General features: G+C 36.5%; 1 protein-coding gene and 1 non-coding gene across 2 annotated transcripts; one reads left to right on the forward strand and one right to left on the reverse strand.

The window, feature by feature from the left end:
• Nucleotides 1-610: 610 nt before the first annotated feature.
• On the reverse strand, nucleotides 611-2,071 carry LOC145624802 (uncharacterized). The gene is made up of 4 exons (XM_081677890.1): nucleotides 2,024-2,071; nucleotides 1,474-1,872; nucleotides 942-1,383; nucleotides 611-849 (listed from the first exon to the last, which is right to left on the reverse strand). Exons 1-4 carry the CDS (start codon nucleotides 2,069-2,071, stop codon nucleotides 611-613), a joined length of 1,128 nt encoding a protein of 375 aa, XP_081534016.1.
• Nucleotides 2,072-2,103: 32 nt separating this feature from the next.
• LOC145625694 (small nucleolar RNA R71) lies at nucleotides 2,104-2,210 on the forward strand. Its single transcript, XR_014110602.1, has one exon. It is a non-coding gene; the product is annotated as a small nucleolar RNA R71 (small nucleolar RNA).
• The last annotated feature ends 16,618 nt before the right edge of the window (nucleotides 2,211-18,828 follow it).

Below are 18,828 nucleotides of genomic sequence, written 5' to 3' on the forward strand. Positions count from 1 at the left end.
AAGTAACTGCCCAAATCCAAAAGTAATCCTTCCCCCAAGCTAAACTTCACATTGTCCCCAATGTGAACATATATCGAATAAGAACAAGCAAGGGAAAAAGAAAACTAGGCCTTAATGACAGAGGAGGGATCATACCTAAGGGCGAAGCTGGGACCGCCCTCAAAATAACGTCGCATCGTAACCCCAAAACACAAAAAAAAAATAAATAGAAAAAAAATAAAGGGAAAATAAAATAAATAAAAAAACGGAATGAGTTGCCTCCCATTTAGCGCTTGTTTAAGGTCTTTAGCTCGACCCCTCTTTAGTAGCTCAACCTGGGTCACCACACAAAGAAGATACTCTGTGGTATTTCTCATCAATATATCCACCTCCAAATGACTCCTTCAAATTAGAGTTGATGTGCTTTGTATCCGAGCTTATTTTGATGTAGCTAAACCCATCATGTGGTGGAATATTGTCTTTTTCGCGCACATGATTTCTATTAGAAACACACTTATTAACCAAAGGGTTAGTAATCATCAATTCTCAAACAAGTACCACCATCAAAAGTAAAATTATGGTCATTGAAAAGCTTAAACACAACTTGTTTATCCTGAGCTTTAATGGTCACTTATCCTTTAGGAACATCTATTAAAGCTTGACTTGTAGCAAGAAAAGGGCGACCAAAGATGAGTGGGATCTTATGGTCTTCTTTCATATCCACTACAACAAAGTCAACAGGAAAAACAAGTTCACCAATCCCAACTAATACATCTTCAACTACACCCTTAGGGAGTCTAACAGTTCCATCAGCCATATGAAGAGATATATGAGAGGGTTTAAGGTTTTTCAAACCTAATTTGTCATACACTGAAGAAGGCATTAAATTAACACTAGCACCTAAATCACACAAGACCCTATCAAAATATGTTTCGTTTATCATACAAGGGATAGTAAACTACCAAGATCATGCAATTTAGGTGGTAAGCTATCATATAAAAGATCACAACATTTCTTCTTTACTACCAAACTTTCTAATTTCTTATCATTATGATCATGATCTAGAATTCCTTTCACAAAATTTGCAAATTGAGGCATTTGAACTACAAGATCGGAAAAAGGAATGCTAGCATATACCTTCTTAAGAGTCTCAGAATACTTCCCAAAATGCTTATCGAGCACATCTTTTGATAACCTTTGCGGGAAAGGCATCGACTCCTCATATGCTTGTGGAGCAACATATTTGGGACCTTCTCTCTCATGCTTCTCAGTTCTTGACTCCACATTGCACACTTTCTCTTCTAATCCACCCGTAAACAATTCATCACTCTTCACGAAAATTGCATTGCATTGTTTCGTCTGGACTTTTGCTTGATCTTGAAGAGTTGTTAGATGACTCACTTGCTGTGAAAGTTGAGAAAGATGAGTCTCTATCCTCTTATTTTGAGCAGTGAGCAATTGGATTGAGTTTTAACAGTACTCATTTTGCTTTGCTTGTAGCTCAAATTGCCTTGATATAAGCTCTTGTTGTTGAATTTGGGAGGTAGTAAAAGCCTTCATAATTGATTCAAGATCAAATGTTGAGGGTTGGGGTGGTGGTAGTTGTGTGGATTGATGATTGAAAGGTGCCCTTGCTTGAAAAGCAGGTGGTGGTTGAGGATTCACTTGAGCCTGATTGTTCATATATGAGAGCCCTTGATGATTTCTCCACCCTTCATCAAATGGCCTTGTGGAGGTTGTGGTATAAAAAGCATTAGCTTGCTCAATTGTCATTCCATCATAATTAGGTTGACACTCCCGCGCAGTATGGTCTTGCAATCCACACATCTGACAAGTTTCCATCGAGGGTCGAGGGGACTTAGCTTGGAGTTGATTGACTTTGTGAGTTAGTGCCTGCACATAATTAGTCAACATGTTAGAGCATCAACATCATGTTTATTACCTGTGTTGATAGAATTTCGTCCCCTTGGATGGTAATTACCATTAGCCGCCGTCTTCTCAATCAAATCCTTTGCATTGGTTGGATTCTTCGTCATGATAGAACCTCCAGACGCAGCATCAATGTATATGCGAAACTCATGGGACAAACCATTATAGAACGTTTGGATCAACATCCACTCTGGAATACCATGGTGAGGGCACTGTCTCTACAATCTCTTAAACCTTCTCCATGCCTCATATAGGGATTCGTCATTGGATTGATGGAAGGTAGATAGCTCGTTCCTTAATTTTACAGTTTTCTCTTGCCCCAAGAATTTTACTAAAAAGGCCTTAGCAAGCTTGTCCCACGTATCAAAGGAACCAATACCTTCATCTCGTAGCCACTCCCTTGCCCTATCCCTTAGTGAAAAAGGGAAAAGGCGTAGTCTAATAGCATCATCAGTGACACCGTTGAGCTTCATAGTGTCACACTTCTCCAAGAAACTATCAATGTGAGTCACAGGGTAATCAATTGATGAGCCTGCAAAAGAATCATTGGAGATGAACTGTATAAATTGAGGCTTCAACTCCAAACTCTGAGCGGTGACAGGTGGTCTAACAATACTGGAGAGAAATTCGGTTGTTGTATCCGGAATACCATACTCCAAAAGAGATTTTGTTCCTAGGTCGACCATGTTTCTTATATTTCGATTTCTCCTTCTTCTACCCCTTCGTCTTCTTGCAGTAGCTTCGATCTCAGAATCAAAAGGTGTTAAATCATCTGAACCTGAACTTCGAGTTTGCATGCAACAAAGAAACTAAAACGGGAGATCAAAGACACAAGGAACAATAGCCGAAGCAACAAAATATATGCTTAGTAAAACGAATCACAAATAACTAGAATAAAACCGTTAGTCCCCGGCAACGGCGCCAAAATTTGATAGGCGTGTCGCGTACCTAACAAAAATAAACCTAACTAGACCACTACTATGTAGACGGGCAAGCAAGGGTCGAATCCCAAGAGACTATGGTTCAACTAATTAAATAGACTCAAGCAATTACTAAGCAAGTAACCAAATAAAATAAGTAAGAATCAATATCTAAAAAAACTAATTAAAACGATTAAATCTAAACATTATGACAATTCAATGCTAAAAACATCCAAGATCAAGCATCACCACGAATACGATTAATGCAATAGTCATTCTACCCCTAACACACAATTCAATTGATTAATTAGGAAAAGTAATCCATGAATAATACCAATGGTCTCTCCCGAGTTATCAATGGCTTCTCTAATCACAATCAAGCCTACTTCCGTGGAATCATGTAAGTTAAAGACCTTAAGCACATTACTCTAACATCCTAATCATCCATTCAACTACTCGCGTGATGAACTTCAAACCCTTAATTGATTTATTCAAATCCGTCAAAACCCAACTCCCGTTGCGATTAAAACAAAGGATTAATAACAATATCAATTATCCCTAATCTAGTATTGGCATAATCATAATCAATTAAGCATATCAATTACAATTATTATTAGAGAATTTAAAGAATTAAATCATGCATTAATCATATTCGGGATCCGCTAGATCTTGGAATAAAGAAACTACTCACACATATTAATGAAAGCAAAAACAATAATCAATGAAGAAAACATGATTAATAAGTAATTAAAAGTAAAAGAAGAAATAAAGATGAATACCAATTGCTTGAATGAAGAAAAGTACCAATTGTTGATGAATAAAGATCAAAACTTGAAAGTGCAAATTAATCTAGATCTAGAGAGAATATTAGGGTTCTAATGAAGGTTTTAAAGCTAGAAAATAATAACTAAGTATGTTAAGTCAGGGTTTACAAAGGGTATTTATATCCCTTAATTAAGAAAACCCGAAAAAAAAGGAAAACGCGGTCTTCGACACTCCGCCCGGTCTGACCTGGCAAAGCCGCCCGGTCGGGCACGAGAAGCATCAAGTAGAAAATCTGACTTTCAGAGCTTATAATGTTGATAACTTCACTTGCCCGGTCTGCCCGGGCAACCTTGCCCTGCCAGGGCGATGGGGTAAGATACATCTATGTACTACTTTGCTCTTCTCTTCTCGTTCCTTGATTTCCTTCTTCGCCCTGGCTGCCAGGGCAATGTTGCCCTCCAGTGCGGACACGAGTAAAATTCTCCTCCATCTTAATAAGCTTTTGTAGCTATCCAAAACAAGTCCAAATCATCCGGAAATCTTCATATGCCTACAAAATCAATCAAATAGACCAAGCCACACTAGAGAGGAGGATATTAGCGAGAAGTAGCTCCATAGAGCTTAGAAATCATACGAACATAGCTATAAAATGAGGGTAAAATATGGTATAGAATGTGTACATCAGCGAATCACTGCTGGTTTTCCTGGCTGCGCGGCTGGGCTCCAGCGTGAATGCGACATGAAGAAGAGAGAGTGTGGTGGTCGGTGGGGTCTGCGACAGGAAGAAGAGAGAGTGTGGTTGGTTGTGTTGGTGTAGACACCCATTTAGGTCTCCCCAAAATCAAACCCGGTGATGAGTACTTTTCACGTCGAATCATAATCGAATGAAACAAAAGTGTGGAAGGCCTAGTGTTGCGGAAAGTTTTTTTCTTTTCTCTTCTCTCTGTTTTTGAAAACTTTATTTTAAGAAAACAGCCAATCCAGTTTGGTTGGTCCATGATATGGGTCCTATAGTGGTGTAGTTGGATGGGGCTCGATAAGACCTTTCCAATGATATATTATAAGCCCAATTCCGATGAATATTGAGGAAGTTATGGCCAAATTACCAAACTGGGCCCGGTTTGAGCTTTATGTGCGGCCCAATGATCTAGGGGAGGGCCTAATATGATTTATCATTCCTAATGCAATTAGGAATGGTTTTAGTCTTCTAGAATCTTCTAGAAGGTTCTTTTCATTCCTAATTCAATTAGCATTGATAAGTTGACTTTGTTGACTTTTCAGAGTTTTAATCAAAATCAAATAGCATTTTCGAAGAAATTATATTATTTTATCCTCCAGTACGGAAAATTTATCAGATTTTCGAAAACGCGTTGAAATCAAGCTTGGCGTCCAACCCCAGGCCTTGGCGCCAGGCGCAAGCCATTGGTGCCTGGCGCCAGCTAGCCAGGGTTGGCGCCAGCTCTGTTTCCTGAGCGTCAGACTCTGTTTTGTTAAATTATCTTTTTTGGCTGATTTTCTCTATAAATATCGTATCAAAAACTCCGTTTTCATTCACCAATTCTCACCAATTCTCTTCATTCGCGAGCTTTCATCAACAATCATTAATTCTTTAGCATTCATTCATGTTCTAAAACATTCAATTCTTTCTTACTTGTTTTCATACAAAATTCTGCATTCAAGATCAAGAAACACCTAGCCATATTCGAAGTTACCTTCGCCCTAGACGTGAAAGGTTTTAATATCTGAGGGTTTGGTCCCAAATCTCTCTTTCAATTATTTAATTTAATTGTTTGTTTATTATTTTCCTTGAAGTTACTAACGTGTGTATTTTGTTATTAGAAAGAGGTACGAAGCATCAAAGTAAGTGCTTTAATTGATTTATTGATGTTATGATGTAGAAATCATGTTTACATTGTTATTATGATATTCCTAGTATCATGTCTAGGGTAATTTTAATATTAAATATGATTGTTACGATGCTTCCTATGCTCTTCCTAATATTTATGACTGTTAGTATCATGTTAGGGCTAAAGATTTGATTTTTAATGCTTAGTGACATGCTAGGGTTTGCTATTAATCTTGTTAGTATCATGCCTAGGATCTTGCTATTATTATGCTTTAATGTTAACATGAACATGATTATTATTATAGTCGTTATAATTTGTGATTATTATTATTATTATTATTATTATTATTATTATTATTATTATTATTATTATTATTATTATTTTTATTATTTTGATGATAATTATTTTATTTATGATGATATTATTATTATAATTATTATTCATGATATTGATTATTTATTGTGTTGCTTGATTATTTATATTTATTGCTTGATCACGCCTTTTATGCATGCTTAAAGGAAATTTGGTACTTGTAATCACGCTTAATAAGATAATTAATAATCTTGTTTAGGGTTAATGTGATTATAATTCAAGTGATCGCCAATAATAGTTTATTTGTGCATTATATTCAACCAACATAGATTAAACAGGTTTAGGGTTAATCCTATTGATTGCATGTTAATTAAAAAGCGCACATGAATACGATCAGAATAAAGTAGAGGCCTATTATTAGGGCAGATTCAATCTCTTTTAGGTTGGATTTGTACCATCATCCCCGAACCCTTATTTGGTTCATGACTTTATGGAGTTGACGATCTCATGGATCGTGAAGGGGTGTAACCTTCACCTCGTGAACGGTTTACAAGTTCCTTAAAAATTTGTTGGCGACTCTTTTGCTCTATCTTCTTCCCTTTTGGACGCCACCGTACTTTAGTGTATGATCACAGTGGGGTTCAAGCTAGTGGGATTTTAAAGGCTTGAAATTATTCCCTACAGTTTTTTGGCGACTCCACTGGGGAGGATTTCTATTTTAAGTCCTGAATTTATTTCGGCAATGATTTAGAATGAGTGGATGAGACTCAAAAAGTTCTAAGTATTTCATGTGCGTAATTTTGATTAACATTATTGTCATATGCATAAAAAAGATCTCATTGGAAAGACCATCCGTAATGAGTTAAAAACATAGGATTTTACACGTAGGAAATTTGAGGAATGTCTTTCACAACTAGGACTGAAATAACACCGCGCGAAACTGGAAGATTTTATCGAGCACAGAAAGCTACTGAGGCATGTGGGAAGTAGCGTCAGGGGCCAGAGCTTGGCGCCAGTGTTTTAGTTGTAGCGACAGACGCTAGTATTGGCGCCAGTCGCTACAGTTAAAATATGACGCCAGTCTCTGATTGCTGGCGCCAATTTCCCCCAATACCGAGCCAGAAATATGCGTTCTAATTTCGATCGGTTTTTCGTATTGTTTGCTCGATCCTACTTCCTTATTGAATTTTTTCTCACTTTTCTGAAACTCATATGTGTTTTACATATGGACATAACCCTCTGGGAATTCATGCTCCATCTACCCGATTGAACGCTCCGTGCAACAAAGGGTACATCCGAGAATGTTGAATTCACCAAACCATGGAAGCGAGTTTTTTTTCTAAAACTCGCGGTATCCCATCCACTCGCGCCAACCCTTCACGGTTAGGCTTCTGCGCGGTGCATCCGGACAATTAACCATGGACCCTCTATTGACTAAACCATATCCCGAACTTTAGAGAACTAGAGCCATGGTTAGGTTGCAAACTCATTGCATCATATTGTGCCTACTTGACTAATTGTGCATTATTTGTTGTGCATACTCTATGTGATTTTTCCTAACCGTTTGTTTGACTTGTGTTAAGACTAAAAAAACTTATTAATGACTAAAGGACTTTGTTTAATTAATTAATTAATTAATTAATTTGAGCTAATAAATAAACATAAAATCGAGTCATAGTTCCTTTAAGTCAACCCGGATTTTTATTCCCGTATACTGCACAAACGTCAAATTGTTTTGGTCATAGCTGGAGTTCTAGAAAGAACTACGAGTCTGGCAACCTATGTATCTGTACCCCGAGTTTTTTCTTTAATTTGGAGTTGGTTTCATCCCAATCAGAGTCGCAGATCAAAAGTTATGACTAAAATACCACAGTCTGTCCAGTTTAATGCATATACGTGAAGTCTTAACTTAGTCTTTGCTTGAGTCTAGTTACATAGTCTAGCCACATGGTCATGACACGAGTCTTAACATGTCACCTAAACTCACTAGTCTTAGCACACACTTTAAGTATACATCACCATGGCCATGTCTTAGGTTCATGCATGAGTCGGTCTTTTCCGTCATTTGAGTTGGGGGGTACATTCTGTTCCTAATTCTTCATATCCCTCCACCTAAATCTTCTTTCACATTCTATTCCAATTTTTCTTCACTTCCTCCATCCATTGCATGTTGAATAAAGTTTGAGTCAAATAATTATCAATAAATATCCCCAATTTCCTTTTCCACAATACTTGGTCGAGGAGAGAAGGGCGATTAATCAAGGACAACCTCTTTATTCAAGTCTCGCTTTTTGATAAACCGATTCGTCAAAAGAGGAAGGCTAAGAAGATAATGGCAACTCAAGAAGAAGTCAATGATCTTAAGAACCAATTGGCTATTGTGACTGAGACACTGAAACTTCTCGCACTTAAGGTCGATGATCCCGTGAAGCAACAACAGATGAACCTCATGCAAGAGAGTCTAAGCAAGCTATCTAGTGACTATAAATTTCAGGGCATGAGTTCACAAGGGGTCTCGCTGGACTAGGAACTTCTTCCTCATAAGTTCAACGCCACTGACATCCCTAAATTCAAGGCAACAGATAACCCTTATTTTCTTCTAAGAGCTTTCAAAACTATAATGAACATTAAGGGTATCGATAAGAAGGTTTTCCCCTCTCTATTCCCACTATCTCTTGAAACTGTTTGCCAACAATGGTTCTTCTCCCTTGACAAGGAGAAAACCTCTACCTGGGAATCGATAGTAAACGCTTTCGTTGATAGGTACAAGTGCAACATTCAAGTTGAAACCGATCATAGACAACTTGAGATGCTAAGACAAAAAGAGAATGAAGGTTTTACTTCTTTCTTTAATAAATGGAGGGAAACTTCCACCAAGATGATTGAGGCCCCCACCGAAAAGGAGTCTGTAAGGATGTTTGTCAAGAATCTCCAAGAAAAGTATTCAAAGCACTTAAAATATCAACACAACTTGAATACTTTCAAGGCCGTTTATGACATCGGAATTGAAATTGAAGACGACCTCGCAAAGCAAAAAGCTACTAACAATAGTAACCACGGTGGCTGGAAAGGAAAGAAGAACGACAATCCTTCTTCTTCAGAAAACGCCCACTCTAGTAATAATGTTAGTACCTTTGACCAAAATGGTGTCTTAGCCATAGATAATCAAGGATCTAAAAGGAAACCCAGGCGAGAGTTCACACCCATTGGAATGACCTACGATGCTGATTTCGATCGTCTCTATGATCGAGGATTAATCAAACCTATTGGCCCTACCGAGGATCCAACACCAGAAAATTGATCTTCGAGATGGAATCCAAATTCCTATTGCAAGTACCATCGAGGAAATGGTCATACCACTGATGAATGCTACAGGTTTCAAAATCTCATTCAAGACCTCATAGAAGCAAACAAGGTCCCATTGCCTCTAGCTAGCGAAAAGACTGGGTGATGATGAAGCGAATGACACAAGACAAGAGGCGAGCTGCAACGACAAGATTTCATGGCCTCTTTTTCTATTTCTTTTTCATCTTTTCTTTCCCCAATAAGTCTAGCATAGGCACCTTTTCCTTTCCTTAGATTAACTTTGTAGATTCTTTATTTTCTTCTAATAAAATGAGCATCTATTTCCTTGCACATGATCATCACATTGCATTGCATCAAAAAAATAAAAAAATAAAAAAAGAAAAAAAAATAAAAAAGAAAAAAAATCCATGTCGAGCTAAACACAAGGTATACCAATTATTTGAGGCACCCCTTGTAGCCACATCATATCTCCTTTCACCTTTCAAATATACAATCCTTTCTTCATAAGCCACTTTGAGCCTCGTCTAACGATAGACCCTTCATTTTTTCAACCTACATCTACCTAACCTTGAGATGGGATGGTGTGTAACTTATGCAATTCTAAAAAGCTTGAGTGATTTCAAAAGATCAAAATAAATAGCAAAAATAAGCAAGCAAAGATAAATAAAAGTGTACAAAAGGGCAAGTGTTCCAATGTCTTTGATATGAAAATATCTTCGATAAGAACACGTCTCAGATTGCGTCTCTTATCGAGTGCTCGGTATCGTGCCTAAGAAACATGAATGTCAAGTGAGTGATAGACCGCATGATTGGGATTGCCCACACTTATAAAAATAAAATAGATGCTAAAACAAAAGAAAGGGCTAAAAAAGAATAGAAATTCAACCATAAAAATATAAAGATTTAAAAGCAAGATTGCACACCTTGGGGGCTTATCTAGGGTCTTGAGCCTTTATCCCTTTCTTCTTCAAACCTTTAGCCTAACCACGTTACAACCCTTAAAAGACCTTTTTGAGGTATACACACTTGTGCGAGGTTCGGCTAGAGCTACGTTCGGCCTGATTCCTAACGGATACGTAGGCAACCTCACATCGAGGTGCGGCCGTAATAAACATGCATTCATATTCACATTCACACACTTACACCATGATCATATCAAGGGATTTCCTATGCTCATCCCTTTTCACTTAGAGCTAGACTTGGGGGCTTGGTCCCTACATCATTAGCTTACCTAGCCTAAGAGTCACCGTCATTTGACTCTTTTAACAGGTAATATCTTTCCACACACTTAGCTCTTGTGGCCTAGCTTTAGAATCACTATCACACACATCACAGATACATGACCAAATACTTCCCTTAGGAACCCTTTTGTCATGGAATCTTAAACGCTGAAGCATGCCTCGCCATATCAACATCACTCATCAATCATAATTGTCATTGTATCACAAAGTATGAAGTGCTTAGCCTCCGTGCCTAAGTTACCCAAATACTTTCATTATTGAGCCAATTGAGATAGCCTAGGATGGGTTAATCCTTGCACCTTGAGAGATAGTATCATTTTACTAAACTCGTTCAACATGCACCTTCAAAACTTCGATTCTTTTTCGCGTCTTTCTTTTTCGGGAGAAAGTCGGTACCCTCCAGAAAAATGACGGAAAATTTTTGCTTTTTTCGTTTTTGAGTCACATTGAGTCAACACTATGCACACACGGGTCACGAGTCACACGTGTCATTTCACTTCGAGTCGAGTCAACCTCGAGTCAGTCAATCACATCGAGTCAAGTTTATGCCTTGAGTCGTGTCAAGTCAATGAGTCAAGCAATGCTAAACCTTAGGTTAACCCTAAGATAATTAAAAAGATTGGCAAAGTTCTATAGTAAAAAATAAATACAGGTGCAACAGAATAGGGAAGACCCTACTCTAGAGATATCTCAGCAGCGACAGAGCTCGAAGCTTCTCAGAAAGGTGATTTCGACCTCATACAACAATTTCGGGTTCCTTGGTACGCCAGTTAGCCCCTATAAGCAATTTGACATGATTGAGTAGTCGATTTGATTACAGTCTAAGTGATCGACCTGACGAAAGATCGTCTCACTTAGCTTAAGCGCCTAAGTATTGGCTCATTACAAGCACCAAAGCATCAGTTCAAAAGCCAGCACTTGAACGACAATGTTTCCAGATATGGATTGTCGCGCATTCTTATTAAACGACAAAGTTTTCCAAAAATTGGATTGTCATCCCTAACTGACAATATTTCCAAAAATGGATTGTCGTGCAACGACAATTTTTCCAAGATTGGATTGTCATCTTTGGCAAAGTTTCCAAGCGTGGATTGTTGTGCTCCTTCTTTATTGGCAAGTTTTTTCAAGTTCGGATTGTCGTACATTCATATATCGCTGGCAAGTTTTCCGAGATTGGATTGTCATACACCTAGTTCCCTATGGCAAAATTTCCCAAAGGATTGTCGTAGGTCTCTACTCATCATAAATTTCGGCAAAGGTTCCTCAACGTGGATTGTCATTTATTTCAATAAGTGGCAAATTTTCCCGAAGTGGATTGTCGGTCAACTCTTTTTGCAAATATTCCAAGACGCGGATTGTCAAGACGCGGATTGTCAAGACGCGGATTGTCAATAGTGGCAATATTTTCCCAAAAGGATTGTCGCATAGCGTTGGCAAAATTCCAAGGTGGATTGCTTTCAAGAGTTATATTCCAAGACATGGATTGTCGATCGTAGCAAAGTTCTTATGAAAGATTGTTACGAAGCATTGGCAAGTTTTCGGAGATACGCATTGTCGCTTCATCGTGGCAACATTTCCAAGGATGGATTGTTACGTGGCAATGACAAACTTTCCCTAAATCGGATTGTCATACATTACACAAGAGTTGTGTTGGCAACTATTCCCAAATAAAAGAGGATTGTCGACATACTGGTTCACAAGCAGCAAAGCGCCGACGTACTGGCAAAGCAACATTAAGAAGCAGTGACCTTTTCGAAGACTATTACAGCGGAAATTGGAGTCATATCAAAAGAAGCTCTTTGTTCAGAGGCAAGTGAACATCGAAACAGCAAGGTGGCGTTCCCTATATTGTGGAGAGTTGTCACAAACAACTGAGGATTGTTTCAAGAGAAGCAATCTTCGATAGTATTCCCTTGGATGTGGAATATTATTAAAGCGGAGGAGGATCGTTTCAGGCAAAGCAATCTTCTAATTTGGAAGCAGTTACGAGCGTAGCGGTTTTCAAGCGGGATGACATTCTCTAGCTTGCAGGAGGTCATCAAAATAATTGGTTACTTTTAGAGACGTGTGCTCGACGGTGCAAGATACGCGTTTCTTGACTCTTTTATCTGTTTAACTAACGATATTTTTGCAGGTATCTGCGTTACAAGAATGGTTTAGGATCGCAGAACGCTCTGAATCATTCTCCGTCCCTATCGATACTTTGACTTTTGTTTTCGAAACTTGCGTTTCTCCAAACTCAGTCAAAGTGGGGGCTTCTGTAGACGCCTATTTGTGTCTCCCCAAAACCAAACCCGGTGATGAGTACTTTTCACGTCGAATCATAATCGAATGAAACGAAAGTGTGGAAGGCCTAGTGTTGCGGAAAGTTTTTTTTTTTCTCTTCGCTCTGTTTTTGAAAACTTTATTTTAAGAAAACAGCCAATCCAGTTTGGTTGGTCCATGATATGGGTCCAATAGTGGTGTAGTTGGATGGGGCTCGATAAGACCTTTCCAATTATATATTATAAGCCCAATTCCGATGAATATTGAGGAAGTTATGACCAAATTACCAAACTGGGCCCGGTTTGAGCTTTATGTGCGGCCCAATGATCTAGGGGAGGGCCTAATATGATTTATCATTCCTAATGCAATTAGGAATGGTTTTAGTCTTCTAGAATCTTCTAGAAGGTTCTTTTCATTCCTAATTCAATTAGCATTGATAAGTTGACTTTGTTGACTTTTCAGAGTTTTAATCAAAATCAAATAGCATTTTCGAAGAAATTATATTATTTTATCTTCCAGTACGGGAAATTTATCAGATTTTCGAAAACGCGTTGAAATCAAGCTTGGAGTCCAACCCCAGGCCTTGGCGCCAGGCGCTAGCCATTGGTGCCTGGTGCCAGCTAGCCATTGGTGCCTGGTGCCAGCTAGCCAGGGTTGGCGCCAGCTCTGTTTCCTGAGCGTCAGAATCTGTTTTGTTAAATTATCTTTTTTGGTTGATTTTCTCTATAAATATCGTATCAAAAACTCCGTTTTCATTCACCAATTCTCACCAATTCTCTTCATTCGCGAGCTTTCATCAACAATCATTAATTCTTTAGCATTCATTCATGTTCTAAAACATTCAATTCTTTCTTACTTGTTTTCATACAAAATTCCGCATTCAAGATCAAGAAACACCTAGCCATATTCGAAGTTACCTTCGCCCTAGACGTGAAAGGTTTTAATATCTGAGGGTTTGGTCCCAAATCTCTCTTTCAATTATTTAATTTAATTGTTTGTTTATTATTTTCCTTGAAGTTACTAACGTGTGTATTTTGTTATTAGAAAGAGGTACGAAGCATCAAAGTAAGTGCTTTAATTGATTTATTGATGTTATGATGTAGAAATCATGTTTACATTGTTATTATGATATTCCTAGTATCATGTCTAGGGTAATTTTAATATTAAATATGATTGTTACGATGCTTCCTATGCTCTTCCTAATATTTATTATGATTGTTAGTATCATGTTAGGGCTAAAGATTTGATTTTTAATGCTTAGTGACATGCTAGGGTTTGCTATTAATCTTGTTAGTATCATGCCTAGGATCTTGCTATTATTATGCTTTAATGTTAACATAAACATGATTATGATTATAGTCGTTATAATTTATGATTATGAATATTATTATTATTATTATTATTATTATTATTATTATTATTATTATTATTATTATTATTATTATTATTTTGATGATAATTATTTTATTTATGATGATATTATTATTATTATTATTATTATTATTATTATTATTATTATTATTATTATTATTATTATTATTATTCATGATATTGATTATTTATTGTGTTGCTTGATTATTTATATTTATTTCTTGATCACGCCTTTTATGCATGCTTAAAGGGAATTTGGTACTTGTAATCACGCTTAATAAGATAATTAATAATCTTGTTTAGGGTTAATGTGATTATAATTCAAGTGATTGTCAATAATAGTTTATTTGTGCATTATATTCAACCAACATAGATTAAACAGGTTTAGGGTTAATCCTATTGATTGCATGTTAATTAAAAAGCGCACATGAATACGATCAGAATAAAGTAGAGGCCTATTATTAGGGCAGATTCAATCTCTTTTAGGTTGGATTTGTACCATCATCCCCGAACCCTTATTTGGTTCATGACCTTATGGAGTTGATGATCTCATGGATCGTTAAGGGGTGTAACCTTCACCTCGTGAACGGTTTACAAGTTCCTTAAAAACTTATTGGCGACTCTTTTGCTCTATCTTCTTCCCTTTTGGACGCCACCGTACTTTAGTGTATGATCACAGTGGGGTTCAAGCTAGTGGGATTTTAAAGGCTTGAAATTATTCCCTACAGTTGGTAGTGGGTGGGGGCTGTGACGGGAAGGAGAGAGAGTGTCGTGGTGGTTGTGTTGGTGGTGGGTGGGGGATACATCAAGAAGGAGAGAGAGTGTGGAGATGGTTGTGTTGGTGGTGATAAGATTAGAAGATAGAAAAAGCTAAGGAATCTTGTCTTATATGATTTTATGAAGAAGAGTGAGTAGTAGATAGAAAATGAGAAGGAAATTAATATATATTGTATCGTATGACTCTATGAGCCATTAAAATGAACATATCAGCCAATCGATGTTTGATATAAATCAATATTATGGACTTATATATCAGACATTTATAAAAACGTATCATCCAACAAAAGGAACCTACCAACAAAATATACATATCAACCAACAAGAATAATATATGAACCAATACAAGGTACTTATCCGCCAAGAGACTGAACATATCATCCAACAAAAGAAGCACATCAGCCAACAAAAGGCCGAAATCAGCAAATAAAAGGTACTAATAAGTCAATAAAAGGAACATATCAGCCAACAAAAGAAGCATATCAGCCAATAAAGGGATGAAATCAGCAAACAAAAACAATAGGTAAGCGAACAAAATAAACATATCAGCCAACAAATGAAACATTTAAGCCAACAATTAAAATAATACCTCCGTTTCATATTATTTGCAACGATTTAGCATAAAGTAGAGAGGAAAAATGTTTAATCGCTGTAAATAATATGAAACAGAGGTAGTATACATATCGGCCAAATAAAAAAAATATATTAGCCAACTAAAGAAACATATCAGTCAAATGATGTCTGATATGATCAGCCAACAAAAGGGGAAAAAAAAACATTGGCCAACAAAAGGAATATATTATCCAACACAAAAACCATTTCAGCCAACAAATAAAACATACCAACCAACACATGAAACATATCAACGAACATATAAATATATATTAGCCAATGCAAACCTCTCGCGCCAAATTTATGTGTGGACGTCCGCACCCAATACCCTCTCTCACTGTTCTTATTATCTATTTGCTACTTTTAATTCAATAAGCAAATCAGCTTATTCCGGTATGACCAACAATTGTTACGGCTATACCTTTTTCGTCCTTTAATACTTATGTAGTAAATTAATATAAGCATATTAAGATAGATTATCAATTTTTTTTGGGAGCGTGTAGCTCCTGTTAACTATGATTAATTACATATATTTTACTAAGAGTTTGTTTGGTAAGTGTTACAATATATGTTTTTAAGATTCAATAATTTGAGTATGGCTTTTATTACGCAATTGAGGGGTATAATACTGTATACCTAAGCGTATTATCCTGCTTGTATATGTACCTCCCTCCGTTCCAGAATGATGTTCCTGTTTCGTAAATCGATGCAAATTTTTACCCAACTTTGACCGCAAATATCTTTAATCTCACACTAGCAAAAATTATAAAAGTTAGATATTAATAATCTACTCACCAAGACGAATCAAACTGGATCCCACATGACTATATTTATATTTATAGATTAAGAGAAATTTAGAAGATTATCTCTTTCTTAAAAAAGTCAAAGATTCCAAACAAGAACATCATTGTGGAACGGAGGGAGTAACATAATTAATATATGAATGTAAAGACCCGTATTAGAGTAAGCTCTATCATAATCTAGACAAGTTGTAATATGAATGATGGAAATGTAATCAAAATAAAGAGAGCTCACTACAAGCGAAAATCAAGAAGAAATTTATATAAAGACTATGTAATGATTAAAAAGAGAAAAAAAAGTTAAGTTTGCAATAAACTTTATATATGCATCATCCATATAAGTGAATAGAAGTTTATTCAATCATAATAGATTAATAGTTCATGTTCATCATCATCATAAGTGAAGTTTATTCTATCAAAAATAGTTCATGTTCTTCATCCTCATTCTCAATTTGTAAATTTACAATTAATTTTGTTATTTTTGGATGATTTGAAATTTTTAGGAAAAGATAGTTATTGTTTGACGTTGATATGTTTTTTGTAGAACTTGTTATTTAGGTCAGTTATAGACTTGTAGTAAATTAGCCTGAAAGTTTTCACAAGTGGTATGGTACGGTGCATGAGTTGATAATTTTAAAATTTTGGATTTTATTTTTATCTTTTTGCGATTGAACAAACAATAAAAACAAAAGTGAAGGAAAACTTTGTGATACAAATACAAAATGAAGATACAAGGAAAACATCATGGCACAACTATTGGTGTACAAACTTTTGTTAGGTTATGGTAAAACATCATATAGCATCTTGTATTAATCAAATGGGTCGACAAACTTGAATTCAGTATTTGGACTTGCAAACAACGAAAGCACCATTAAGCAACCTGCAAAATTCGAGTTGTATTCTATCATACCAATTTTGTTGCTCATATCTACTAAAAATATTATTACGCACAATGTTAATTATTTGTCATATGTAATATGTACAACTTTCTCAAAACCAACAAAGTAATGCGAAGTAGGATGAATTTAGCAAAAAAAAAAAAAGAATAAATAGGATGAAGGTATATAAGTAAAAAAAAAAAAAATTACATGCAACTCTATTATGGAGTATTCTCATATGTTATGTATAATTGAGAATACAAAATTATATTTCCCGTAATTAATTTTTTTAAAAAAATACATATATTATGTAAATTTCAATTCCCCCCAAAATTCAAGTCTTAACAAATAAAGGAAAATAAAAACTCTCACTCATAAATCATACCTTTTCAAGTTTTCATAGAAGTAAAAGAGAATTAATCACCCAATGCTTCCGAGGCCGCCGCAATAGCCATAACTACTTCCATATTGATAACTATTACCCGTTCCAATCGTTCCAACCGCCGTGATATTGTTTGACATTCGACGGATTTGATTTTGAGCTAATTGAACTCGAAGGTTTGTCAAATGTTGTTGTTGTGCAATTTGCTCAAGACTAGGTTGATGAGTATGACCACCCATTGGTTGAAAGTTATTATTGCTATTATTGTTGTTGTTGTCGTAGTTGTTTCCTTGCATTTTTATGCTTTCTTCCATCCTTTGAATATGCTCATTAGATTGATCAGTGTAATTAGGTTGGGCAAATGAGGTAGGGGTGCTATAATAGTTATGTGGTAATTGACTATTTGAACCTTGATGGTAAAATGAACCCCTCTTTGCTTCTTTTTCAAGCTTTTTTATTGCTTTATTCAGTTTATTGATTTTTTTGTTGCATTTTTCTTGGAGACGACGGAAGAAGGAAGACATGGATTGAATTTAATGGAAATTGAATTTGTTTAGAATTGAAGGCGCGATATATAATCGGATGATTAACGGATCGTATGTTAAGATTGCTATGGTTATGATTTTAATCCAAGGGCTAATTAGTGCATTAGTATTTATAGAAAATCAATTAAATAATTATTAGAAACACCTTTATGATGTGCATATCACAATTGGGAGGAAATTCTTGTTCATCAGGCTGATTTACAGCTTGTGTAAATCAGGGGTTAATTTTGTCTTTTCATGCATAATAGTAAGGGTACTCTTGTCAATGCACACATAACTTGGCAAACGTTGGGATAACGCTCGTTAACTCGTTCCCATCCTTCACGCCAGAAACCAAAACCAGAAAGTCGGAAACCCAGTTCTTCCTCCACGCCAGATACCAAAACCCAAAAAACCCACTTCTTCCTCTACGCCACTACCGCCTATAGTAGTTCAAAATGTTGTTGCGGATGAAAGGTTTTCCCTAAGGGGTTGATATGGCCCTAATTTACACTCTTTTCTAATAGGGTGTCTTTTTGATTCGCCGCGAAGCGGCCATTGTTGAGGAAGAAGAGGAGGACGACGGGAAGAAGATGAGGATGTGGAAGGCCTTTGTGGGTTTGATCGGCGGAAAGAGGAGAGATGGTGGTGCCTGTGAGGGGTTTCAGATGGTAGTCGATGTGATGGTGGTGACTGTGATGGGGTTCCGATGGTAGTCGATGTGATGGTGGTGGACCAGATGGTGGCTATGGTGTGCTCGCTGCCGGTGGAAGATTGGAGAAGATGGGTTAAAAAACCAAAAAAAAAAAAAAATTGTAAAAAAAAATGAGACTTAAATTAAAGCTAACGTCTTATGAATCTCCGTCAATTTGTCTGGCAAGTGGGGCCCACAAATGCAGCTGATTAATAAGAATTGGTTA

Source organism: Chenopodium album, chromosome 3 (assembly GCF_948465745.1).
Source record: "Chenopodium album chromosome 3, dcCheAlbu1.1, whole genome shotgun sequence".
Classification (NCBI taxonomy): Eukaryota; Viridiplantae; Streptophyta; class Magnoliopsida; order Caryophyllales; family Amaranthaceae; genus Chenopodium; species Chenopodium album.

Coding starts and splice junctions, on each gene's coding strand:
- LOC145624802 (XM_081677890.1), bottom strand. CDS start 2,071: ATGGTTTGTCCCATGAGTTTCGCATATACATTGATGCTGCGTCTGGAG. Junction 1,873..2,023: donor CATTGATGCTGCGTCTGGAG/GTTCTATCATGA, acceptor AATTATGTGCAG/GCACTAACTCACAAAGTCAA. Junction 850..941: donor ACCTAAATTGCATGATCTTG/GTAGTTTACTAT, acceptor TGCCTTCTTCAG/TGTATGACAAATTAGGTTTG.